The sequence below is a fragment of the Salvelinus sp. IW2-2015 genome, linkage group LG22 (genome assembly GCF_002910315.2).
Source record: "Salvelinus sp. IW2-2015 linkage group LG22, ASM291031v2, whole genome shotgun sequence".
NCBI lineage: Eukaryota > Metazoa > Chordata > Actinopteri > Salmoniformes > Salmonidae > Salvelinus > Salvelinus sp. IW2-2015.
In genome coordinates this window covers 23,324,681-23,352,434 of record NC_036862.1, presented here as the reverse complement: position 1 = coordinate 23,352,434, position 27,754 = coordinate 23,324,681, and the positions used below count along the sequence as shown (strand labels likewise).

At 43.0% G+C, this 27,754-nt stretch overlaps 1 protein-coding gene across 4 annotated transcripts in view; it reads left to right on the top strand.

Moving 5' to 3' along the window:
* Nucleotides 1-27,754, top strand: part of nectin3a (nectin cell adhesion molecule 3a) — a 100,459-nt gene that overhangs the window by 64,817 nt on the left and 7,888 nt on the right. Inside the window, exon 7 of one of the 4 annotated variants that reach the window (XM_070434142.1) lies at nucleotides 4,067-7,600. The exons of the other annotated variants lie outside the window; for them this stretch is intronic. Within the exon in view, the coding sequence (XP_070290243.1) occupies nucleotides 4,067-4,731 (665 nt within the window). The 3' untranslated portion in view covers nucleotides 4,732-7,600. Of the gene's footprint in view, nucleotides 1-4,066; nucleotides 7,601-27,754 lie in introns of those variants that run through there. 4 annotated transcript variants of the gene reach the window in all.

The window sequence follows — 27,754 nt, the reverse complement described above, 5'->3', positions numbered from 1 at the left end:
ATTGTTGACGTTTTATTCATTCACATTATTACACTCTTTCTGATGATACAATTAGCGTAAATCGTAAACCACAGAATTCTGAAAAATGGAAAAAACGGAATTTGGGATAAATAAAACGGAATTTGGAGGGGAAAAATTGATTTCATAGGGCCCTAAAACTGAACAGTTTTATCTCAATCTCTTCATTCAAAGACTCAGTCCTGGACACTCTTACTGACAGTTGTGGCTGCTTTGTGTGATGTATTGTTGTCTCTACCTTCTTGCCCTTTGTGCTGTTGTCTGTGCCCAATAATGTTTGTACCATGTTTTGTGCTACTACCATGTTGTGTTGCTACCATGTTGTTATGTTGTGTTGCTACCATGCTGTGTTATCATGTGTTGCTGCCTTGCTGTTTTGTCTTAGGTCTCTCTTTATGTAGTGTTGTGTTGTCTCGTCATGATGTGTGTTTTGTCCTATATTTATTTATTTTAAATGTTTAATCCCAGACCCCGTCCCCGCAGGATGCCTTCTGCCTTTTGGTAGGCTGTCATTGTAAATAAGAATGTGTTCTTAACTGACTTGCCTAGTTAAATAAAGGTTAAATAATAAAATAAAAAATCCTCTTCTCGTCTCCCTCTTCTCGTCTCCCTCTCATCTCCCTCCTTTCTTTTCTATATCCAAACATAATGACTCCTACTCTTGGACACATTCTCCCCTGGCACACAATCTCTCTGATTTCTCACTGAGAGGGAGAGCAGGCTGGAGGAGCCTCAAACTAAAGCAGGTGGTCAGTCTTCATCTGTGAGTAGGCCGGGTTTAGACCGGTCTCGCTCGTTCGAAAACTATGTGTACGCCCCAAATTATACCCTGTTCCCTATATAGTGCACTACTTTTGACCAGGACCCATAGGGGCGCACACATAGTTTTCGAGCAAGCAGGACTCCAGGGAATAGGGTGCCATTTGGGACAAAGTCTAAAGCTTGGTTGACACCCTGTCCAGGAAGAACTTGCACTGAGCAATTTGGCCTCTCCAAGCCAACAACATGGAGGAGTCCGGCATATGCCGCTTCTCTCACTCTGAGCCCATGTGGACATGGATGCATTCAGACCTAAGCCACAGTAGCAGGCAGCCAGAGCATGTTTCATCCCCGCCCTTCTCCTTCGTGGCTGTCTCAGATACACAGTGGTGTTTCCACAGTGTCCTACATGGTGGGCTGCAGGAGATGTGTCCCAAATGGCACCCTATCCCCTATACAGTGCATTACCTTCGACCATGGAGGGTGTATATTGTGCCTATATTGTCCCCTGGTGCTCAGTGCTCCCCATCATACACCATGTCCCTCTCTAGCTACCAGGATGAGATGGCTCTGCAGTGGATAGCAGCCGTCTTACGTGCTCCTGACCAATTCTGCTATTTTTTTTACTTTTTTCGCTGAGATAAACTTTTTTTGTACATAATTTTTCCGCCATCATTTCCTATAACCTCGTACCCCATGTATATAGCTAAGTTATCGTTACTCATTGTGTATTTATTCCTTGTGTTTCTATTTTTTTATTTGGATTGTTGGGAAGGACCCGTAAGTAGGCATTTCATCTGTTGTTTATGAATCATGTGACAAATAAAATGTGATTTGATATGGGGAGATCCAGCTGGGGAGGTTGGAGGTGGTTGTCTAAGGCTAAGGAGGAGGCGTTATAGATCAGCTCACTGACCTTGAGCTGCCTCTCTCCTCCCCCTTCTCCCTCTTTACATTATCACTGGTCTCTTAGTCACTGCTTTACAATTGCAGGTTAGTTAGATTCTTGCTAAGTCAGGTAAATTGCAGCCAAGATATAATTAGCTGAAGGCTATGCTTGCTGCCATCCTGGTTGAATCTGATCAGTTGTAGCTAAGACTCCAGTGTTAAGTGGAGATACAAAGCAGTCCTAGTGCAGCTTAGACTCCAGTTTATTTATTTTTTATTTCACCTTTATTTAACCAGGTAGGCTAGTTGAGAACAAGTTCTCATTTGCAACTGCGACCTGGCCAAGATAAAGCAAAGCAGTTCGACACATACAACAACACAGAGTTACACGTGGAATAAACAAACATACAATCAATCAATAATACAGTAGAAAAATCTATATACAGCATGTGCAAATGAGGTAGGATAAGAGAGGTAAGGCAATAAATAGGCCATGGTGGCAAAGTAATTACAATATAGCAATTAAACACTGGAATGGTAGGATGTGCAGAAGATTAATGTGCAAGTTGAGATACTGGGGTGCAAAGGAGCAAGATAAATAAATAAATACAGTATGGGGATGAGGTAGATTGGATGGTCTATTTACAGATGAGCTATGTACAGGTGCAATGATCTGTGAGCTGCTCTGACAGCTGGTGCTTAAAGCTAGTGAGGGAGCTTCAGAGATTTTTGCAGTTTGTTCCAGTCATTGGCAGCAGAGAACTGGAAGGAGTGTGTTCAGTGTTAAGTGGAGATACAAAGCAGTCCTAGTGCAGCTTAGACTCCAGTGTTGTGGAGATACAAAMCWSTCCTAGTGCAGCTTAGACTCCAGTGTTAAGTGGAGATACAAAGCAGTCCTAGTGCAGCTTAGACTCCAGTGTTAAGTGGAGATACAAAGCAGTCCTAGTGCAGCTTAGACTCCAGTGTTAAGTGGAGATACAAAGCAGTCCTAGTGCAGCTTAGACTCCAGTGTTAAGTGGAGATACAAAGCAGTCCTAGTGCAGCTTTTATTGCTTCTTTGTAGTCAGGCTCTTGATGTTTCTAGAGAAACAGGGTCAGGCTGCTTTTTGTCCTGAAGAGAGCTCAATATTCAGACACAGTAATCCCCTCTCTATCTCTCTCTCTCTGTCTCTCATTTCAATTCAAGGGGTTTTATTGGCATGGGAAACATATGTTTKCATTGCCAAAGCAAGTGAAATAGATAATAAACAAAAATGAAATAAACAATGACAAATTAATAGTAAACATTACACTCACAAAAGTTCCAAAACAATAAAGGCATTTCAAATGTCATTTTGTCTATATACAGTGTTGTAATGATGTCTCTGTCTCTGTCTTTGTTTCTTTCTCTCTCTGTCTCTGGGTGTCATCACAGTAATTAACCACTGAAGGACAAATCAGAGGCCGAACCTCACATCGATCACACACGGTTTAATCTTCTCACATGACTTCCCAGAGAGAGGAGAATAACTAATCTCACACACCCACACACACACTGGTCTGACCCTCTTAAATCTCCTTTTTCTCTTGACTTTCTACCAGAGCCTCACTCCTTTACAGAGCCTTTGGTATTTGTCCAGACACTTTAATAATTTAATTCATATGCTCTTTCAAAACAACAGTGTTACAGAGTTGCAAAATAAATGTAGAAATCTATATTATTCAATTATTGCACCCACACTGCTCGCGCGCGCCAATGAAAGTTGCCAATCGCAATATAAAGTCAAGAGAAGAAAAGGCCTAGAAGGAGGAGAGATGACTAGAAACGATTCGGTTGACTGTTTTATGTGTGGATTAATTGGTGGAGTAAAGGACCTTGTGCATTTCAGGTAAACTAACAACTCAATGTTTATATCCCAGGACAAATTAGCTAGCAACAGCAAGCTAGCTAAATAGGACAAATTAGCTAGCAAGTGCAAGCTAGCTAGCTAAATTGCCATAAATGTTTAATGCTTTTCGACCTGTCCCCAAATTAATATAATAGGTTCAGAGTTTGTTTTGATATTTTAACCTGCATGTCGTGATCGCGTTTGGTGTGGGGGGACAAAATACATTTATGCATGATGGAGCACGCGGCTAGCCAGTTTGGGTTCCGTGATAGAATTTCAATTAAGACTAAAGCTTTTTTGTGAACTTTCATTTTCTAAATGTTATTTTCACAGGATATAAACATTTGTGTATTCTATTTGTTCTGTATTCAATGATTATACTGTGTCACCTGTCAGATTCATACTAAAGACATTATTAACTGACATTGTTTTTTTTCTTCTCTGTCATGCCATTCCCTCCCTCCATAAACCCTCATCTCTGCCCCCCCTCCTCTCTCTCTCTCTCACACACCCATCCTCTATCCATCCATCAGATCCTCCCCCCACCACGGCACCAGTCGCCACAACCTCTACTCCCCTCTTCCTGGACACTAGTGACACCAGCACGGCCCCCAACAAGCATCGAGGAGCGAGCGGCCACTCCACCTCACCCACTCTGTCCTCCCAGTCAGACAGCAGCCTGGGTACCATAGTGGGCGGGGCTGTGGGTGGGGTCCTGTTCCTGGTGCTGCTGCTGATCCTGGGTGGAGCCTGCTTCATGCGCCAGCGGAGGACCTTCAGGGGGGACTACTACACCAAGCAGTACCTGGGCCCCTCCGACATGCAGAAGGAGTCCCAGCTGGACGTGCTCCAGCCCCACGAGCTGCAGGAGGTCTACGGGGACGGGCAGAACTCTACCTACAAGGGCAGCCAGGAGCTGAAACCCAAGCCGGGACTGGGAGGGGACATAATTTACCCTAACGACATCCAGGACAGGGATGATTGGGGCGACGGCCACAGGGGCCTCCGGGAGGGCAGCTACTTCCCTGCTGAGAACCAAAACACCATCCACCACCCCAGAGGGCTGCCCGTTCACACCCCCACAGTGACCAACGGCTCTCCCTACCTGCCGGAGGACTGCTTTGACAACGGCACAGACAGCGAATATGTGTCCCACATGGATGGGTCTGTGATCTCACGCAGGGAGTGGTATGTCTGAGAGCTCTAGGGGAGCTGGAAAATACCTTTTGGCTCAAAAAGACTTGGTGAGACAATAATTTAACAAGCGTTGAAATAGATATATTATAGAGAATTTATATCAATTCAATAAACAGTCTCTAATAGACAAGAATGAACATTCCCGGTTCATTTTTGTGCTCTGACTCTAACCACTGACCCTAAGGACTTCTATATGACTTCCATATGGAGTGTGTTATAACGTCGTGGCATCTCAACAGATGATCGCAGGCTGGGAATGGCAGTAATCTGCTGTCATTATCGGCTTAACTTTAGAACTAGGGTTCATTTGGCAAGGGTTTCTCTGTACTACGTTGTTTCAACAGATGTGAGCAGTTCACATTTGTGTCTTTCTGCTTTTATGTATGTAAACACCTGTCTGGCATTTTAGCCCTCATTAGTGAAATATTTCTGTCCTTTTTTAACATTCTGAACTATGTTGCATCAATTCAAACCCCTCATATTCAATGACATTTCCCCCAAAATGTACACTTTATTGCTTGCCTGTAATCATATGACTTTTTCATAAAGGTGCAATTCTGGTTGCTTCTTGCTGTTGAGAACACCTAAATCAGATTGTTATATTTGAGTGCTGAAACTGTTATGTGAAAGGGAAAAGGATTCAACAATATGACAATTTGACAAGTTTATGGTTCTAGATGCCAATAGAACATATCCACATGTTGATGTGAGCAGGATGTACAGTGATATTGTCAGGACTATGGGACGTGACAGGACTCCATTAGGCACATCGGAAGAACAAATCTCAAGCTTTGCATCTATTTAGGACAGTTTATTGGACATGTTCTTTAGCATTGTGTCCCAACTGGCACCCTATTCCCTATACACTCAGTGGCCAGTTTATTAGGTACACCCATCTAGTCCTGACTCCGCTATCAGCATGACGCAATAGGAACCCGAGATTCATCGGACCAGGCAATGTTTTTCTACTCCTCAGTTGTCCAGTGTTGGTGACCACTTGTTGTTGGCTGATAGGAGTGGAACCTGGTACAGTGTGTGTCATTGTGATCTGTGATGGATTTTTTCCAGTACACAACCAGGCACCATGACATGGTCTGTGTCCCAAATGGCACCCTATTCCTTACGTAGTGCAGTACTTTTGAACGGAGCCATATGAGCCCTGGTCATAAGTAGTGCACTATATAGGGAATATGGTGCTATTTGGGACACTGACCATGATGTTAATGCTACTAAAGGGTTGACATCACCAGTGGTCTCATCACCATTAGCTTGTATTGACCTAGCATTTCCTGTTCCTTCTCAGCCGGCTGCTTCATTCTACCTGAGAAACTAAAGGATCAAAGTGGCCTCTCTAAAGCCTTGCCATTAAAGGAAAGCGATCTCTTCAGTCAACCGGTCGGGGGGAGGAGAGCATTTATGTATACACTGACTGTTGGAGGAGGGGGTTAAAGAGGTGGTAATCTCCCTGTGGCATTTCCAGATGGGGCTTGGTTTTTGCCTGAGGTTGCTTTGTTTCTCCTTGTGGGGTTTTGCAGATTGAGGGCACACTCTTTTTAATTTGATCCTTATTATTTTTTGCTCCCAACCCTTTGGTGGTTTATAAAACACTTGCATATCACACACACACCACATGCTGCCTACTGCCTAGACCACTCCAACCCTGCCATGTTCAAAGCCCAGCCCTCACCTCAAAGTTTTAGCTTTTTAATTAACTTCTCTTCCTTGGATGGACATCGCAAATGTTTGACCTCAGTGATGTGTAGAGCATCTGTGTATGCAAGCACACTCACGTTTTTTATCTGTTTGATTCAAGGCTTCCAGCGTGTGCCTGACTAAAATGAACAGAGCCCCTCTGAAAACTTTTCTTAACTTAGCTACTGCTCAGACATCCACCCCCAGGGCTTGTGGGCACGTAGGCTAAATACAATGCAGGGATACATTCTCATGTCTTTTACTGTCTGTCTGTACACACAATATGAGGTTAGCTTGGTCTTACTCCCTATTTTGAACATTTGTTCAAATACAGGCTGGTCTTTGACATGTCATTTCATTTGGAGTAGAAGAAAGTGATTGAATGTCTAATGAAATTCTTTTTTTATTTTTTATTTTTTTGGCAAAGCTTTTGTTTTCAAGTTGACCATGTTTGGAAGGGGAAGAGATTAAGTTATTGTTGTGCCTATACTGCCTTCCTTTCGTTTGAATCCTTTATTGTTTATTCTTCTGCTTATGTATATATGTTCATGGTTTTTATGTGTGATGATATCAGCCTGATTGTCGGGAAGACATTTGATTCATGTGTTGATTTTAAGTCCTGAATGCCTCTGGAGAGAAAGGTTGGTGCCTTATGTCTTTCTTTGTAATATTTATGATTTTGTTGCTTGTTTTTAAACCAGCGTAGTTGACTTAAGGTGAATTGTTTAACCTTATACACACAGACTCTTGTAGCAGCTCTTGTAGCAGCTCAAGTTGCAATGTACCTAAAAATTGTATTTCACTGGAAAATTACATGGGTAGTACTTTGTTAGTACTAAGCAGGCCAGATTCGTAGTCAATATTATTGTTTTGTAAATATGCTGGCTGTTTTTTTTTATTCTTTATTAAAAAAAATGTATTTTTTGTCTGAAATTGTCACAGAGCATTTCGATTATTTGAAGGTCATTTAAAATACGAGCTAGAAATACGATACTAGTCTGTTAGTACTGGGGAGTTTTCCTCTTTCACTTCATTTTACAAGATATTAGTTCTCAAAGGTTTGACTAATTATTTTGTTGCCATTGTGCTATTAATTGGTTTGTCAAAAATCACATTGGAAACAAGGGATAGATAATTGTTCTCTGTTTGTAATAAAAGAGCATCTTATCTGAATCATACTGAACTGTGTTGTCCCATAGGTTTATATTCATACCTCTTTTTGCAGTGATAGTCTGCAATATCTTCTTTAACCTCAAATCACATATCAGGAACAAATAAGCTTTATGGATATAAGAACAGGTGTTTTGTTTTCCTACTAATCTTTTTGTTTCTTGGCCCATAACGTGTCATCTGATTGCATTGGAAGAGGCTGAATTTTGTGTCCCAAATGGCACCCTATTCCCTATATAGTCCACTACTTTTGACCAGTGCCCTATGGGACAGAAGAGAAGGGTGGAGGGCCCAATGGGCTCGGGTCAAAAGTAATGCACTATATAGGGAATAGGGTGCCATTTGGGGGACACAGTTCAGCATCTTCCAATGCAATCAGATGACACTTTATGGGCCAAGAAAAAAACTAGGGACAAAGGTGTTCCCCTCACTCAGACCTTAACCCATCTATCTCTGTCACCCTCAGCAGCCTCCACACCTGTGGTGATCAGTTACTGACCCATCACCTCTCTCCTGTCCCAGTCAGCACCCTCTCCATCACTGACAAAGAGAATAGACCCACCCGCTGCCTTTGTGATGGACAAATGGATCACACCTGTACTGGGATAGGTGGTTGAGTTTGTTTGCTGACCACCCACAGTCCTAGCAGGTTTTCCTCTTGTATCTATTGACATTAACCTGTCTCCAAGCCCATTTGTCGCCAATGAGGTCTTGAGTGATTGCTGCAAGACGAGTCGCATTCTTTTGTTGGTCTTGATTTGGCGTAAAAATAAAGCCTTATTGCATGATGTTTCAGGGCGGGCTTTTCCTCTGCACCAATAGGAAATTGTATAATGTGTTTATATCCCACTTTTATTTACCATATTAAATGACTGGTTAGACTTGAGTTGAAAAAATAAATGTATCCTATCAAACTGCGTGATGTTCACAAAAGGGCCCCTTTGTTACTTAATCGCCCATAAGTTTCTATACTCCCCAGTTTGGCCTCTTCTTCCTCTAAGTGTTGGTATCTAATCCTCTGTGTTAACCTGCTTCTGGAGGTGGCATGAAGAGTATCATTGTCTGTTATTCAATGAAGCCAGAGTGACACTCACTTCCCTCCATCCCAGGTAAAGAGAGAGAGAGGAGAGAAACCAGATCCCTAATCTTCTCTGGCATGTCAGGCTGAAATCTTCCCTCTTACAGTCTTGGTGTGTGTCCCAAATGGCACCCTATTCCCTGTATAGTACACTGCTTTTGACCAGGGCTCACTACATACGGAATAAGGAGCCATTTGGTCCACAGCCTTTCTCTGCTTTCATCACTTGACTGGTAACAGTGGCCCAAACACACCCTGTACCGCTCTCTATTACCGTCACATTGCCTAACTGGGATAACCCCGGCCTAATTCATCACTGTTACTATCTGCGTGTTTGTGCAGGCTGCAGGAGTAAATAGCTCTGTTGGTGGGCTTCAGTTGCTCTTTGTCTCTCTCTCTCTTGCATCTCCGCAGCTGTCTTGGTTTGTGTTTTTTCACACTTAATGAATCTGTCGGCAAATGTGTTTTGCTTTTGTTACCTTGTAAAACAGCAGTCAACACTTTCAACATTCTTGGTAGACCCCACCCAATGTTTGAGTCTTGCCATGCGGTGGTTTCTAATAGTCCATTGCAACTATGCTGGTAGAAAAAAGGGCGGTTTGTTTGCTTAGATGTGCTGTGTGTTATTTTGTCATGCTGCAGGATATCTTGAAATTTACCAGTAGCCAATAATGAAAGCAGATCAAAGGCCAGGTTTCTCTGGTTTTTTGGACTGGATTTGGCTCCCAATCATTTAGATAAGAGTAGAGAGAAGGCAACTTCCAGTCTCTGCGTCTATCCCTCCCCTGCCTTCAAATAAACAACCCAACAATTATTAGCTAATGAACACGACCCGAGCACAAAGGAGAGAACATCAAAGGCCAAAGCTGACAAATAACGAAAGGCTGTAGATGGTGGGAGAGTGCAGAGCAGTTATATATCTTTATGTACATATTCTTCATTCCTTTACACTTGTGTGTATAAGGTAGTAGTTGTGGAATTGTTAGGTTAGATTACTCGTTGGTTATTACTGCATTGTCGGAACTAGAAGCACAAGCATTTCGCTACACACGCATTAACATCTGCTAACCATGTGTATGTGACAAATAACATTTGATTTGATTTGATTTGAGTTACAACAAATATTTTGTCACGTGGCCATCGCCGGCCGGGCCAGCTCTCATTGGTGTGCTGTAATGAGAACTGCGGACTGCAGAACACCAACAGCAGAGATACTATGTCATGGCAGAGTGAGAAACAACTCTCTGCTGTCTGTCAGATGGGTGTCGGGATCTGATCATACTGCCCAGTTTGGAAAGAGGAGCCTCACAGTCCCAGATGAACACACTCCACCTCTGAGAGAAGCGGGGGGACAGACGGGGTTCTCCTTACATCAGCAGTGGAGTGCTGTCTCCACGGCGACTCGGTTCAGTGCATTCCATAAAGCAGGCCAGGCCATGAAGATGGTTTAGGGTATACTTCTGAAGCCTTTGTTTTTCACCATTTTCCTCTCCTCTATAAAACTGACATCTCTCCTTCTTTACGTGTTTGGCAGACATTATGTAAACCTGGAAACATGCAGTCTCTATTGTATGACTCCTTGCCCATAAGTTTCTATCCTCCCTTAGTCCCTTTTTACCTTTTGAAATCAGACGTGGCTAGATGTGGAGTACATTAAGTAATTTGCATGAGTGAAACTTATTGCGTTCATTTAACAATTACCGCGAAATGAACAGGGCAATTTAGGAAAGAAAGAAGTAGCCTTTTTTTGTTTTAATGAATTGGTGGATATGAATTGTTTTCGGATAAAGGCTTGCATTTGGGAAAAGACTGAGTAAGGACAGCAAAACAAAAGCCCCTTTTGTACTGAGCACCTACTCTGAGACTGGGAGCAAGGACAATGAAGGTTTCATTGATGAACTACATTGTTCCTTGAGATCAGTTCAGACTGAGGGCCTTTTACAGATTATACGCTACCATAGCTGTGCAGTTCCCAGCCTGCTCTCGCTCTCTGCTGGATCAGAAGATAGCTGTGTTTGTCTCTTTCCCACTGAGTCAGAAAGTTGTAAAGAGACGGTGGAGAGTGATTGGAGCTTACAGTATCCCTCCGAGGACAGTACTACAATAATCTACTTCAGGCATATTGTGTCTACTCTATTCTCAGAGTCCAGAGGATGTGCAGTATGGTCAGAACTGTCTTTGGAAACCATAGGTCTGTAGATCAGGGTCTTATGACAGCCATGGGCCAAATGCCCCTTTGATAAAATCCACCACTATGCATCTCTACATCCCATGCCTGCAATAGCTAGCCTGAGTACCAGTTTGTTTGTGCTATCATGCCAACTAATTGTCATGCCAATGACAACAATGGAGTTGGCAAGAGAACAAAATATCTGGGACCAGGCTATGAAAAAGCTACTTCAACACAAAAACATTGACATGCTACAATGAAGGCAGGCAGGGGCAGAGAGCTGCATGCTTTCACATAGGAGGGATTAAGCAACTTCTAATTGGGCTCATGGCATGCAAGGGGCTGTGATCAGAATGGGTGGGCAGCCATCGCACTGGGACGTGACAACAAGACCCCCACATCCCCCGGCATTGTTCTCCAATGCTGGAGCACATATAATCCTCAATGGATTTTAATGCTTCAAGTCCAAACAATGCAATGGTCCCTGGGAAATATCCATGGAGTAGCCTACAAAAAAAACAACAGAACGAGGGAAAGCACGTGGAGGTGGAGGCTCAGATACTACTATGGTAGTAGGACTGGCCTGAAGTAAGTCGATTATAGTTATACCATCTAATGTCCATACATGACTTGGTCATGTGTAGGACAAAAAAGGAACATAATGTATTCGGATATCATAAGACATAATTGTCCTGACTGACGTAACAAACGAGCCAAGATAGTCAGAGATAGAGTCTGCATTCCATACGACACCCTACTTTTGACCAGGACCCATCTCTGGTCAAAATTAGTGCACTACATAGGTAATAGGGTGCCAGAGAGCACCACCTGTCCAGGGATTTCCCCTGGCTGCCTGAAAGGTTGTCTGTCGGCCATGTTGTTCTTTAAAGATCTGCTGCTGTAATCCTTAGCATTATAGCTGTGTTTATTCCACCTGTCCTCTGGCTGTCCGTCGTTCAAGGACAGGCCCTCCTCCTGACACAGACAGCTGAGGAGCAACAGTGACCACAGTAGTAGACACCACACCACCCACTTCATGTCTCATCCCTCCTACTCTCAAATGTTGTGCTCTGCTGTTTGTTTGCTCACAGACTGACAGTATTGTCTTCTTATAGAACACTTGTCATATTGTCTATGATTGTCTCCTTGCTCTTCTCTAGTACCAGCTGTGCCTTTGTACATGTGACACCACACATCCTATGACTCCTGCTTTGATGATGAAGCTCACAGCCAAGAGAGTTGTAGGTTTTGTTTGAGCATCACTTGAGATTGCTGTCTCAGATATTAGTTCAAAGCCCTAATGCACTAACAGTGCTCTATGCCTGCTTTCACTACTCAAGGACTTGCTCTCCAGAACTACTTTTGTTAGCCTTAGATTTTCTGATAGTTTGCCTTACAGATAAGTTAAATCTATTGTAATAGTTTTAAGGTCTGTCCGTTGTAAGAAAGACAGAGGCACTTTTTGACTTATTTAAACACAACCAGTACCGTATATAGCATGATAGATGATGAAAAAATCACACAAAGGGAGCAAAGAAATACCATTGTTCCGCAACTAAACACAGACGTGTGTTACAGCGGAGGGGAAGGTGAGGTGAAAACAACTGATGTCAAAGCTAATAAAATGCATGAAATATAAAGGAAGGGGATGTGAGAGGCCCCGTCTAGAGGCCTTTCAAGGCGAGCAGCGTGAAGTCCTAATTACAGGGACTTAACACTGGCCTGTGCTGCACTCATGCTGCGCTGGTCTGGAGTTTAGACCTGCTGCTCCCGCTGCTAGGAGGAAGGAAAAGAGACTGACTGACCCTTTTTCTGCAGGCAGTGGATGTTTCCCAATGGAACCCTATTCCCTATATGGTGCACTACTGAGCCCTATGGGCACTGTTCAAAAGTAGTGCACAATAAAGGACATTCGGTGTCATTTGGGATGCAGATAGACGGAGCCTCTCAGGTCTGAGACCTGGGGCAAAACAAGACGTTTCCACTTTCTTCTGCCAATGGAGAGGAAAAATATAGTTCCATTGTCTGGAAGGTTAGGTATAATCAGGTTAGGCAACATTCTGACCTTGACTGGACCAGTCTGAAGGAAAGAGGAGGGGAGAACTGGAGAGGAATATTCCATCATCAAATCAGGCACTTTCACAACATTACTCCTGTCAGGTTGAACCTTCATGCTCACTGAGTTTACCTGCAATAATGATCACAATTGACTCCCCGCTGTCCAATCACATGGCACCACCTGCTGATCACAATGAGTGAAGAAAATGTACTTGGAAAAGGACCAGAGATTGAGAGAAAGGAACTGGTCAAGACTTACTGTGGCTGTGTCCCAAATAGCAGGCACCCCATTCCCTATATAGTGCACAACTTTTGACCAGAGCCCATAGGTCTCTCTCAGTTCACTACATAGGGAATAGGGAGCCATTTGGAGCATAGCCTTGCGATACATAATACAGTACCTTATAGATGGCATCATGAACGTGGGATGTTTTTTATTTTTGCCCTTTTTTGTTGTTGCCCTTTTTCATCTAATTGGTAGTTACAGTCTTGTCTCATCGCTGCAACTCCGTACAGACTCAGGAGAGGSAAAGGCCAAGAGCCGTGCATCCTCCGAAACACAACCCAACCAAGCCGCACTGCTTCTTGACACAATGCCCACTTAACCCGGAAGCCAGCTGCACCAATGTGCCGGAGAAAACACCACTGTGCCCGGCCCGCCACAGGAGTCGCTAGTGTACGATGGGACAAGGGTTTGGCCCTGCCGGCCAAACCCTCCCCTAACTCGGACGACGCTGGGCCAATTGTGCACTGCTCCATGGGTCTCCCGGTCGCAGCCGGCTGCAACAAAGCCTGGACTCGAACCCAGAATCTCTAGTGGCACAGCTAGCACCGCGATGCAGTGTCTTAGACCACTGCGCCACTCGGGAGGCCTGAGGGTGGGATGTTTACCATGTGAATCAGATTGCACATTGTTAACCTTGGCACCTGGCCTCCCTCCCTGTGCTGTCAGGGTTGAAACCCTCTTTAAGACCAGTTAGTGTTTGTTTTTATCACACAGCTTCAAAAGGCAGTTGTGGAGTATATTCACATGATCCAAGAAGATCAAAGGAGACAGATTCATATGGTGTAATAATGCCTATTGAGAGATTACTTAGGTGACTGTTACCGTTAGTTACTGTTTATAGAGTAAAAAAATAAATCCTTTTTGGTTATGCCTCAACTTAAACTGACTTGCAGACTCAGACGGTTTTGGATGCCTTCAAGGGTGACTAATATCATAAAGTTATTGAGCTCCTTCAATTAGCTCAATCTCCAAGTGACTCTCGTGGTGACGTCAGAACAAATGCTATGTGGCAGCTCCATGCTACCGTTTGGACCCATGGCTCTGTTATTCAATTCACCCATGGCTGTGCTACCTGGAGAGGAGGGGTCATGAATTTGTGTCACTCCGGCAATGAGGAACAGAGGACTGGTAACTAGCTGGTAACCATGACAATGCACTTTCATTTTTCAGCCTGGCTTGTATATCCCAGAATGCAATAAAACCGTCTGGCTGCCATGTCTGGCTCCAGACCTTTTTTATTGACTGAAAATGTTGAGCCGCTAAGATTATTAGGTGGAATATGTGGCTAAATTGTGACTTTTTAGTGCCAATTTTTTTCTCTTTTTACTTGAGATGTTGGACGTCATTAAGCAGACATTGGACAGGAGTGAGTCACTAATTATAGAGGAGAGAAAGTCCTATTGTGTGTCCCAAATGGCACCCCATTCCCTACAAAGTGCACTACTTTTGAACAGAGCCTTATGGGCCCTGGTCAGTAGTGCACTACTTAAGGAAATAGGGAGCCATTTCGGATGCAGCCTATGTGTTTTAATGAGGTTCTGCATGTCTACTGTACCAAACCAAGACTCCAGTAACTCTGTTGCTAGGGACACAGGTCATCCCAGTCTTTCTTTATATTTATGTTGGCCAATAGAGCAGGGTTTCCAAAACTTGGTCCTGGGGCACCCCCTGGGTGCATGTTTTGGTTTTTGCCCTAGCACTACACAGCTACACACACTACAAATAACCACCTCATCATCAAGCTATGATTATTTGAATCAGCTGTGTAGTGCTAGGGAAGAAAGAAAAAGTGCACATAGAGGGGCCCCAGGACCAAGTTTGTGAAACACTAGAGAACAGGCTTTGTGCATATGGGTGTCTGAGTGCAGTCTTGTTGTTATCTCTTAAAAGTTTGTGGAGTCATTTTTTATGTGTTGTTAGGGGGAGAGAGAGGTGTGTGGAAGTGTGGACACAGCGGTCAAGTAAAGCCAGATTAGCCAGAGGAGGTTGGGGTGCCAGGATAGGCAGGGCCACCCAACTGTGAGAAGGTCTGCTGTTTGTTCAGAGCTGGGGGATGGGTGGGGATTCCTCCTCAACATGATTCTTTTGAGTGCCTTGTCATTTTACCTCCATATGAATAAAGATTTGATATCACAAGAACTTCAGTCTTTAGTTATAAACGAATTAAAGCTAGAATCCTTGATTTAAACAATAACAAAGGGTCTCTCCACCTCTGTTTTGGTTAAAAGCTGAGGGACGGGCCTGGAGAAACTTAACCACTCTCAAATTCATAGACAGAGCTATGGAGGCATGGACTAACCATCCATGATATCAACATTTGAGTTTAAATAATGTTTTGAGGCCGTACAGTTTTTGTTTACATTCTAATTGGGTAAGCCAGTTGAACTAAGCTCAAGAGGCATTTATAAATTATATTCTTCAAGAATCAATGGGTATATATTAATTTATAAGTCCAACAATGGATGTAGCAACTAAGGATTCTAGCTTTAAAGCTCGCCATCACTTTTTGTCCCTATTTTATAGCTATGAACGTAGCTGTTTTTTGTTTCTAGTGAATTATCCATTTAGACCAGCCTTTTACAGTAATTAGTGGTTCGAAATTGTTATGGGAATAATTCAAAGCCTTTAGTTAATAGTCAGCACTAGCACAACAACGTCTTCTGTTGATGTTTTCTTTTATGAGTTTCTCAAGTACAATAAAACATAGCTCTTTTTTTATTGGTGGCCATTTGTTTGTAAAAAAAAATGGAATAAGTACAATTTCCTGTTTCACATTTAAATGGTTTTCAAGTTGTTGGAGAGGATTTAGTTGCAATCCAATGCCACTGGACTAAATCTCATGAACTGTATCATAAAGATCATCTCTCAGTTTATAAAACTGCGGCAGGCATTTCACTATCCAATCTACTGTATACTAAACCCAAACCGTAAAATTCACTGAAGGTTATTATTTCAGTTGAAATGTTTTTGCCAGGCACTGAGTCACTGAAACATTATCAACCTCATTTCCTACACTGACTTAGCGTGTCTCAAGGACATCATGAGCCCCAAACATTTCTCTCTCATCCAGGAACCTAAATCTAATTAACGGTGACAACAGATGTTCTTTGTAAGAAGAAATTATTGTGACCTTTCAAGGGCTGTTAAGGTTGCTTTGAATGCATTGTTTCGACTTATCTTTGATGGTGTGGTGGGCCTGGGGAATAACAGAGTTTATGTGTGGATTAAGAGGAGTGTGGCGTGGGTGTGCTCTGCCTACACAGACCTGCCTCTGATGTAGCGCCAAAGCTCACAGTCTGTGACATTTTGCCTGACATTCAGGTGAGAGACCATCCACAGGGTCCAGGGAAGGGCTGACTGACTGACTGCTCTTTTCATTACATGTATATAAAGGGACTTCCCTTGTTGTCCTGTCTCATGCTGAATATGAGAAATCATATCATACATTAGCACTGTATAATATCTAATATATAAACAAAACATACAGTATTATCATAGTTTGGCAACATCTTTCATATTTTACATACCATAGTTATTATTTATTATGTTAGATTTGATGTGAATATGCGTGTGTGCATATATTGTATGAAGTATCAGAATAGATTTCAATAGGATCAGAGCCTCGGGCATAGATAAGAGTTGACTATAGGTTACTCCCTACGATATACAATAAGTGCAGGACATGACTAATTGCTTTTAATTAACGTTGGCCCGTTAAGAGGATCAATGGCGCCATCAACAATGATCCAGGGTGGATGAGGCTTGTAGGCTCAGGCCTGGAGAGAGGAGGATGGGGAGCGGAGAGGTAGGGCTGGGGTTTGAAATATTGCCTCTCAAACCTTTAGTGGGAGATCATCAGCAATCAGCACCATAGATCACACTCGTAGATAGACATCAGGACTGTGTGAACATTGGTGTGAACGCTAACTCAGCACAGGTACAACACAGGTGAAGTTCAATATGGCAAAGGAAATAGGGAAAAAATAATTCAACAAGAGATATCTCTCCGTTTGGATGCCTATGTGAAAGGCATTGTGTGAATGGTTATATATTGATCAGGCTAGGCGTGACAGCGGTGATCGGGTCTATTGCTGCTGCGAGGCTTAAGGTTAATTGGACAGAGAGAGTCTGTCTCTACAGTTCCAGTTGTGATTATGGCGATTCCTGTATCAACACAGTTAGGCCTCCAACCTACAGTAGAGTGTGTAACAGGAATGGTTTGGTCCGACATTCAGTGAATACATATAGAGGCGCCATGAGTGATTCTGGGGAGCTCTGCTCTCGTCATCCATGCATGTGTATTCTTTGCCCAGACCTTTGGATCATCCCTGGTCACCCTGCCTGGACCAACACTCTGCATCCATGTATACATTTTATGTGTGGGTGGTCCCAGGAATCAAACCCACTACCCTGGTGTTACAAGCACCATGCTCTACCAACTGAGCTACAAATGGGACCCTTAGGGCTCTGGTCAGAAGTAGTGAACTATATAGGAAATAGGGTGCCATTGTCATAAGCAAGAGCTTTGAAATATGTATCCTCCATTGCATGCTGGCCTGATTTGAAGGGGCAATCAGCAGTTGCTACATACAATTAATGATACAATAGATATACAAAAGTATGTGAACAACCCTACAAATTAGTGGATTCAGCTATTTCAGCCACACCCATTTCTGACAGGTGTATAAAATTAAGCACATAGCTAGCTATGCAATCTCTGTAGACAAACATCGGAAGTAGAATGGCCTTATTGAAGAGCTCAGGGATTTAGGATGCTACCTTTCCAACAAGTCAGTTTGTCAAATTTCTACCCTGCTAGAGCTGCCCAGGTCAACTGTAAGTGCTGTTATTGTGAAGTGGAAACGTCTAGGAGCAACAATGGCTCAGCCGCCAAGTGGTAGGCCACACATAATCACAGAACAGGACCGCTGAGTGCTGAAACGCGTAGCGCGTGAAACTCGGTTGCAACACTCACTACCGAGTTCCAAATTCCCTCTGAAAGCGATGTCAGCACAACAATTATTAATCGGGAGCTTCATGAAATGGGTTTCCATGGCCGAGCAGCCGCACACATAAGCCTAAGATCAGAATGTGCAATGTCAAGTGTCGGCTGGAGTGGTGTAAAGCTCGCCGCCATTGGACTCTGGAACAGTGGAAACCCGTTCTCTGGAGTGATGAATCATTCTTCACCATCTGGGTTTGGCGAATGCCAGGAGAACACTACCTGACCGAATGCATAGTGCCAACTGTAAAGTTTGGTGGAGGGGAATAATGGTCTGGGGCTGTTTTTCATCGTTAAGGCTAGGCTCCTTAGTTCCAGCGAATGGAAATGTTAATGCTACAGCATACAATGACATTCTAGACGATTCTGTACTTCCAACTGTCACGTGTGCTCCCTCTCTGGCCTCTAGGTCACCAGGCTGCTCGTTATGGCGCACACCTGTCACCATCGTTACGCACACCTGCTCATCTTCAGACTCACCTGGACTCCATCACCTCCCTGATTACCTTCCCTATATATGTCACTCCCTTTGGTTCCTTCCCTAACGCCTTATTGTTTCTGTATCTGTGTCATGTCTGTGCGTTGTTTGTGTTTTCTTGTTTTGTATTACGTTTATTTATTAAACCACTCACTCCCTGAACTTGCTTCCCGACTCTCAGCGCACACGTTACACCAATGATTCTGTGCTTACAAGAGTTTGGGGAAGGCCCTTTCTTGTTTCAGCGTGACAATGTCCCCGTGCACAAAGCGAGGTCCATAAAGAAATGTTTTTTTGAGATCGGTATGGAAGAACTTGACTGGCCTGCACAGAGCCCTGAGCTCAACCCCATCGAACACCTTTGGGATGAATTGGAACGCAGACTGCGAGCCAGGCCTAATCACCCAACATCAATGCCCGACCTCACTAATGCTCGTGGCTGAATTGAAGCAAGTCCCCCCAGCAATGTTCCAACATCTAGTGGAAAGCCTTCCTAAAAAAGTGAAGGCTGTTATAGCAGCAAAGGAGGGACCAACTCCATTTTAATGGCCATGATTTTGGAATGAGATGTTTGACTAGCAGGTGTCCACATACTTTTGGTCATGTGTATGTACCCATTGATTCTTGAAGAATATAACTTAGAAATGCCTTACGAGCTTATTTCAACTGTCGTACCTCATCAGAACCCAAAATATAAGCTTATTACATTCCAATGTTTGGAAACAAAGTAAATGTAATCAACACTATAAAGCATCAAAACATGATTAAAACTATCATTTTGATATCATGGATGGTCAGTCCTTGCATTCTAGCTCTGTCTATGAATTTGAGAGTGGTTAAATTTATCCAGCCCCATTCATTTTTTGTCATTTAGCAGACACTCTTATCCAGAGCAACTTACAGGAGAAATATGGGTTAATAAAATGAATAGCCTTGCTCAGGTTTTACTTAATGTCCTTTTAAAGATTACTATTGAGTGTGTGTGGGTGCATGGCAGGTTTTGAAACAGACAGTGTTGAGGAAGGCTAATGGAAAGGAAAACGAACCGTCCTAGGTTGTGTCCCATTGGGCCGTAGGGCCCTAGTCTAAAGTACAGCACTATAAAGGGAATAGAGTGCCATTTGCTCTGGTCAAAAGAAGTGCACTATATAGGGGATAGTGTGCCATTGGGGAAACATCCTTAATGTTCTCCATTACCCCACCAGCCAGCCTGCATGTGGGACCCTCCCCATGCCTCCTCTCAGTCCTCCCCTGGAGAGACTAGATCAAACATGACTGAAAATAGCCCAGCTAAGAGGGAACATTTATGTATGATTCAGGTCTATAAAGCCATATTGATTTGCTGCTTCCCTCACTCCACTCCCCAGCCCCCACTCTGGCCAGTGTTGGGATAATTTGTCCCCCAGGTCTAAGGTTGCATGTGAATTTTCTGTTGTGTCAGCTGAGCTGGGTGCAGCCAGCAGCACATGCAGTAGTGCTGCTTGTTCGCTTCAGAGGAGGTGGAACTCTAATTACACTGCTTTTAATTAAGAGTTCATTGCCTAGGAAAGCAACATCTTTAACTCGTTTATTGCCCATAGTTACCGGACATCTCCAAACTGTAATGGGCACATTTATCAAGATCAGCAAAGAAGTATGCGTGCCCTTCGGGTTTTCACGATAACACTCTTAAGATAATTTACTCAAGCAGAGAGTAGAGATTTTGTGGCTGAGGGTACAGTAGGAGAATGGGGGCCACAGGATGTACAGCATGTAGCTCTCTTGTGATATTCAATGGTTTGTTCATGATGTTTTGTTGTTGACTGTCAACATAAATGACCTTTTCACCCTGAGAGTAACTGTTTAAGGTGTGGCCCTCCTGCTTTGCTCCTTAAAGCGTTGTGGTTCAAAAATGCATTTCCTCTGTACTGTGAGCATTCTAGCTACTGCAAGTGCACCTACAGAAACAACTATCACAGACATTTCTTGAAAGACTATAAACCACAAACTGCCTAGGGTCTTGGTTGTGAATAAAGATCATGTCCATGTATGCCTCCCAAATTGCACCATGCTCCCTTCACAGCTCTTGGAGGATGGGCTGATATTATGAGTCACCTCCCCCATGCTTGGGACCTGTAGGGTTGGTTGGCACTGGAAGATGCTCTCTGCCTATACTCTAGAAAGATCCATGCAGCAGGGGATACCAGGAGTGGTGCCAGACATGGTGGGCTCCACCTTGGATTTCACTGGCCTAGCCAGGACCAGCCAGGACCAACCAGGCACATACAGTACAGCCGGTACCCAAACCAGAACCATCTGCTGTCCATTTTCACTGCCATGCTCTCTTGATACTCTCCCTGCCAACGGCCCTCATCCCCCACCCACACACCACAGCAGTCACCTGAATCTACTCTGAGTGTCTAGTCTCTATTCCATCAACTGGCAATGCAGCACAGCCTGTTCCCTATGGTAAGATCTCTGCTTTTATATACGGGGGTTGTAAAGTTTTCTGTCAGATAGAATTATGTGATACAAATTGATACTGTGAGTTATTTTTGAAATGCAGACTGCACTTCACTGCACTGTGTTTCAAAATGACACCTGGGTACAGTGCTCCCAGTGAAATGCAGCCTAGCCACCACCAACTGTATTAAATGACTTGATACTGCTGGAGTAGCTCACATACAGTATGCAGGTGGCCATTTACCATAAACAGCCATCCCTATTAGCGCTACCACTACTCTAATGGCAGATTAGTCAACACAATCTGCTGCTGTGCACTCCAGTCTAGGAGACATTTCCCTCCACTCAACAACCATCAAGCACTCAGCCTTTCAGCATGCTCTAAGCATAAGTAAAACGTAATGTTCAGAGGAGGAGAATTCAATACAATGCATGAATGGTCTGTGCCTTGCTCAGTAAAGAGTGAAATGTTGTTGTACCTCCCTTTCATAAAACATAAAGGAAATAATTTATAACACCACAATCACTTCCCTCCCCCATCTTTTGTTTCGTAGGAATGGGTTCTGAACAGGTGGCCTGAAAACCAGGACACTTTACCTGAGTCTGAGGAGAAGAGAAGCCCTGACAACTAACCAATGCATTTGGCCAGGTATACACGTTCCTCAAAACAAAGTTGGTCTTTGGGCTTAATTGTCTTAGTGTTGTCATTTTGTGAGGTGTCCATGCTGTGGAGAATGACATCTTAGGACATGCACTATGTGCCCAGGTCAAAAGTAGTGCACTATAAAGGGAATAAAGTGCCATGTGGGACGCAGACGTCTTTCCCCTCTCAGTTTAATGGGCTCCCGAGTGGCGGAGGCGGTCTAAGGCACTGCATCTCAGTGCTAGAGGCGTCACTAGAGACCCTGGTTCGATTCCAGGCTGTATCACAACCGGCTGTGATTGGGAGTCCCATAGGACGGCGCACAATTGGCCCAGCGTCCTCCGTGTTAGGGTTTGGCCGGGGTAGGCCGTCATTGGGAATATGAATTTGTTCTTAAGTGACTTGCCTAGTTAAATAAAGGTTAAATAAAAAATGTAATAATAAAGTTTGGCCTACTGCACAGAAATCTCATATGCCTTAACTCTTAACATATCTCAGATTGCTTACTATGTAATAGTATATCAATCAAGTCTGTAGTCAATGTGGAATCTATCATAGAACCATGTCTGGGAAGGGAACGTGGGAGGGAGGGAGGGTTCATATTAAGAACAGGAGAGTGCATAAGAATAGAGAGGAATTGTAAAATATTTTTTTTCACTTTTGGAAAGAATTATGATTTTCTCCTTTCCATCGGGTTAAGTGGCTCATCACAGCCCTAAAGAGACCTATCTCATTGATCTGTCCCATAAACATCATTACTGGCCTGATCATCAGCCACCTTTTCCACTCTCTTTTCCAAAGACACAGTGTGCGTTTGAGTGTGCTTGCGTACGTGTGTGTCTGAGAGAGAGGCAGAGAGAGAAGGGTGTAACTACACTTATTGCGATAGATGGATGCCAACAGTACATCTGTGAAGTTCATAAATATCACAAATAATACATGTTTTATCGCTAGTGAATTACAGAAGGTTTCAGACAGTACGCAGACCGTAGGTTGTAAATGGCAATCAGGAGAAGTTAAAATTCCTGATAGTTCCCACTGCTAAACTCCTCCTCTCTCCAGATTTCAGGAATACCATTGAAGGTAATTTCATTAGGTAGAAAAACAGCTTGCAGGCGTTATGCTCATGTGATTATTCACATTAAGTCAGGGAAGAGAGAGACGAGCTAACTCCATGTTAAGTGTTTCCTATTAATAGCTAATGGCCCATGTAATTAAATTATGTTTTTGAAATTAGTATCGCATGATGTCAAATATGATTTACTATTGGGTGATAAAATCATCAGTGTTTTATCCTCTGCCTGTAAATCATGGCTGCAGCAGCGACAGTAAATTATAGAATCATCAGATATGGATGTATTACTAGATACAGAGCGGTTATATACAAGTCATAGTATTGATTCAACTGATTTACTGTAGTGTCGAAATAGTATATTATAGTATATTTTCATCATGCCCTGCTGCTGTTGCTAGTCTCTGTCACCCTGATGAACAGGAAACACAGTAAGGTTATTGCTTGACATGAAGTCTTCCTGTTTACTGCAGAATCTGTCAGTCTGTAGTGCTGTCTCTTATACACATCTAGATGTGTATAAGAGACAGGTGTGTGTGTGTGTGTGTGTGTGTGTGTGTGTGTGTGTGTGTGTGTGTGTGTGTGTGTGTGTGTGTGTGTGTGTGTGTTTGAATGATTGAGTGAGAGAGAGCGAGAGAATACTTATCTGACATAATGCAAAGTACAATGTATTTTCTGATGTCTTCAAGATGAAGTTATAGTCCATTGACACAACCAGAGGATGCGTCTGCTACAACCTCACAGTCAGTACCAGCTGTGTGGAGTGAAACTGTTTTCTATCTCTCTGAATGAGTCAAAATGTTGTTACAAACAAACCACACAAACTATCTGATGACTCAACAGATTTTTTACTCAAGTCATTTAATTTAGTGTCATTGCAAATAGATTACTATGATATACTCCAACACTAGCACAGAGGGTGAGTAAAAGTTCAGCAGCTTTGACAGGAAACACAAAAAACTAAGATGGTGATTGTGTAGTCCACAATGCAAAAAAGAACCATACTACTAAAGATGTGATGGAATGCTAGTGAAATAAACAAAGCCTACAATACTCATCGATCTATAGCAGCATCTAAGATGTGTCTACTGTATTAGCTTACATTACATAGTGCCCAACAGTTGACCCACATGTTTACAATTTCAAAGTAGTCAAGTCTTTGTATATTTTGCTTTTCTGGGCTCATCAAATCTCAGAATGATCCTGGAAAATTGGTGTAACATTAAAGTTAGCTAAAGGAGACACTGAGGAAGAAGGCTGTTGAATCTGAGGAGGATTCCCAGTTGGCCTATTGTGTAAAGAGGGTCTTACTTCATTCACGTTCTGCTGCATGATTCACATACTCTGGAAGACACTTGTTCCTGAGGTACAGCAGCACAGATTTGTAAAACATGATGTAGCCAGCTGGAGAACTGAAGAGTCTTTTTTATGTGCATAGTATTCCTCCATATTTGATTCCAATTGTGATTTTCCTTGCAGGACATTTCTAATGGCAAAGTATATTTAGTAAATTGCTAAATCTGACTAAAAGGAAAACACAGCCATGAAGTGAATTAGTGGGAAATATTGTGTTGTAAAACAATGCCTTTGTGAGGGATTTCCAGAGCAGCAGGTGAGAAACAGTGAGTTGACTTTGACACATATGCTGTGTCTGTCTCTGAGGACTCCTGCAGAGATGAGCTGGGCTGAATGATGCATGGCATCGTCGCGGGCAACAGGGAAACTTTGTTATATGAGGTGACCGAGGAGATGAACAGACACATCCTGCAGTATGACATTCAGCTTCTACTACTAAGAAGTCAAAACGCTGATTTTCAACTAAGTGAGAAGTGAAATAACTACTACTCCATAGAAGAAGCAGTTCTGTTCAAACAGATGTGTGCACATAATAACATATAGGGCACTAGGAGAGTAAAGTGGTTCTAAACAACATAGCCCTACACTGTGTACACTGCTCTACACTGTGCATGTGTGGTGTGTGTTTGTAAAAAAACAGCTCTGCTCAGAGGTTTGGAGCACACACCCTCTACAGCTGATTCTGACAGCTTCTCTTGCACTCACTCACACACCCACACACACAGATACACATTTAAATACCCTCATAGGAAGACTTGCTATAGTCAAATTGAGTCATCACTCAATGATACCACCATGGGATGCTTAGGGCTGTTGATTTTGGGCTTTGTCCTAAGTGTGTCTCACTGCTTGGACATGCTGGGTAAGTCTGAGTTATAATCCATCTGTGAGTCTGCTGTTCTGTTTATGGGTTGAGTTTACTAGCCCTTAAAGACTTGTTTATTAACCTGAGGAATTTTACACTGAACAGAGGTGCAATAGTTTTCCTGCCTGATTAGTCTAATTATAAAGGCTTACAAGCAATAAACCCAAGAGCAAAATCCATTTGAAATATTCTGAATGCATTTTGACTATAGCATTATCAACACAAAAAAATATGGAGTCGATACATTTTATTTTAAACACTTTATTTCTGACATATGTCTGTACTACAATATTATGTTAGTCTGCTATTATTGTCCAATGGTGTCAGCTATTAAAACCCTTTTGGTTGCTTTAATGATCTTTTAAATGCCATTTATGACCTTTAATGATACCATTAATAGTATTGCAATGGCTCCACTGAGTGTGTTTAGGGGAAATCCCTGTGTGTTGTTAGTCGACAATATTTTCTGTTAGTCAGAAAGACCTCACAGTTTGATCTGTGTGATCTGAACTTAGGAACTTCAGTGTGTATTTTCAATTGGTAGATGAATGAGCGCCTCTGAGGAATAAATAGGTCTGTAGGTTAGAACCACTGCACCAACAGTATGACTTTCCATCCCCAGATCTCTCCACTAACACATCATCATACAATGCATTAGTTACKTCACCACACTGATCTATTTGTTGAATCAAAAGCAGTTCTTTGTCAATATAAGTAACACATTTTCAGTTGTCTTGRTACCCTCTGAACATTGAATCATCTGCAAGCATCCATGTACGTGAACGCCTGCTGTTGGGTAGAAGCCAAGATGAAACTGCAGCAGTTTCATATGACTATGCTACGATATATTGGCCCTGTATGGTACTTGGGTAGCCTAAACTACATAAAGCACCCTAACCTGTAAACAGAGACAGATGTCAGTGCCTTAGGGACACAGAAAAAGTGCTAGTGGACATAATTTTGTATTTTAGGCTGTTGCTATGTGATTATTTGCAGTGTATCCTTTAAGTGTGCCTCAGATATGCAATCTTTGTAATTCCTTTGCCATTTTTATGAACCATAAACCCACAAGACAAGATATATTTGTGTGGAGCTGTCCCTCTCTTTCTCGCTCTGCTCTCTCTCACACACACTCTCACGCTCTCCATCTCTCTCTCCCTCTCTCTCACAAACACATGCACGCAATCCTTACATTACTTAAAAGTTTATTTGACAAATGAATAAGTGCGCATTTTGGGATATTGTCAACTTTGTGTTTGTTTCCATATGTTGTTATGTACAATCCACCACCACTTGCTGTTCTCTGAATTTATTTGGTCAAAGATATAAGTGTTGTCCTCAACAAAGTGTCCTAACAGGACAATATTTTACAGGATTGTTGATGTGAGGTATTAGACTGGGTATCCATTGAGTGTTCCCCATTACCCAATGTACTCATCAAATCAAAGTTTATTTGTCACGTGCGCCGAATACAACAGGTGTAGACCTTACAGTGAAATGCTTACTTACAGGCGCTAACCAATAGTGCGAAAAAAAGGTATGTGTGTGTGTAAGAAATAAAACAGTAAAAATACATTTGAAAATAAGAGTAGCAAGGCTATATACAGACACCGGTTAGTCAGGCTTATTGAGGTAGTATGTACATGTAGGTATGGTTAAAGTGACTATGCATATATGATGAACAGAGAGTAGCAGTAGCGTAAAAGGAGGGGTTGGCAGGTGGTGGGTGGGACACAATGCAGATTACCCAGTCAGCCAATGTGCGGGAGCACTGGTTGGTTGGGCCAATTGAGGTAGTATGTACATGGATGTATGGTTAAAGTGACTAAGCATATAAGATAAACAGAGAGTAGCAGCAGCGTAAAAGAGGGGTTGAGGGGGCACACAATGCAAATAGTCCAGGTAGCCATTTGATTACCTGTTCAGGAGTCTTATGGCTTGGGGGTAAAAACTGTTGAGAAGCCTTTTTGTTCTAGACTTGGCACTCCGGTACCGCTTGCCATGCGGTAGTAGCGAGAACAGTCTATGACTGCGGTGGCTGGGTTTTTGACAATTTTTAGGGCCTTCCTCTGACACCGCCTGGTGTAGAGGTCCTGGATGGCAGGCAGCTTTGACCCAGTGATGTATTGGGCCGTACGCACAACCCTCTGAAGTGCCTTGCGGTCAGAGGCCGAGCAATTGCCGTACCAGGCAGTGATGCAACCGGTCAGGATGTTCTCGATGTTACAGCTGTAGAACCTTTTGAGGATCTCAGGACCCATGCCAAATCTTTTTAGTTTCCTGAGGGGGAATAAGCTTTGTCGTGCCCTCTTCACGACTGTCTTGGTGTCTCGTCTGTCATCATTCGGCACTTAGGCGGCTCAGGAGTCATACAAGTTCAATTTGCCTCCTGTTTCCACTGGCTAATAGATAAAAACTGTGTCCTTAAGTGTTCCATAATAGAGCGACCAGAGAGAGGAGTGAGTTGGTATGCATTGGACTCTGCATGCTGTTAACACTCAAACCTGTCAGGCTGCTTTATTAAAATGTCCCCTTCACTGAAACATCCCCTAATCGTGACTGATGTCTTAGAGACAGACTGTAGCTACGTCCTAAATGGCACCCTATTCCTTACAGTGCACTACTTTTGACCAGGGCCCAAAGATAATATGGTGCCATTTGGTACACAAGTAGCTGCTTGTGATGGACACTCAGAGACAAGGAACCCTTTTT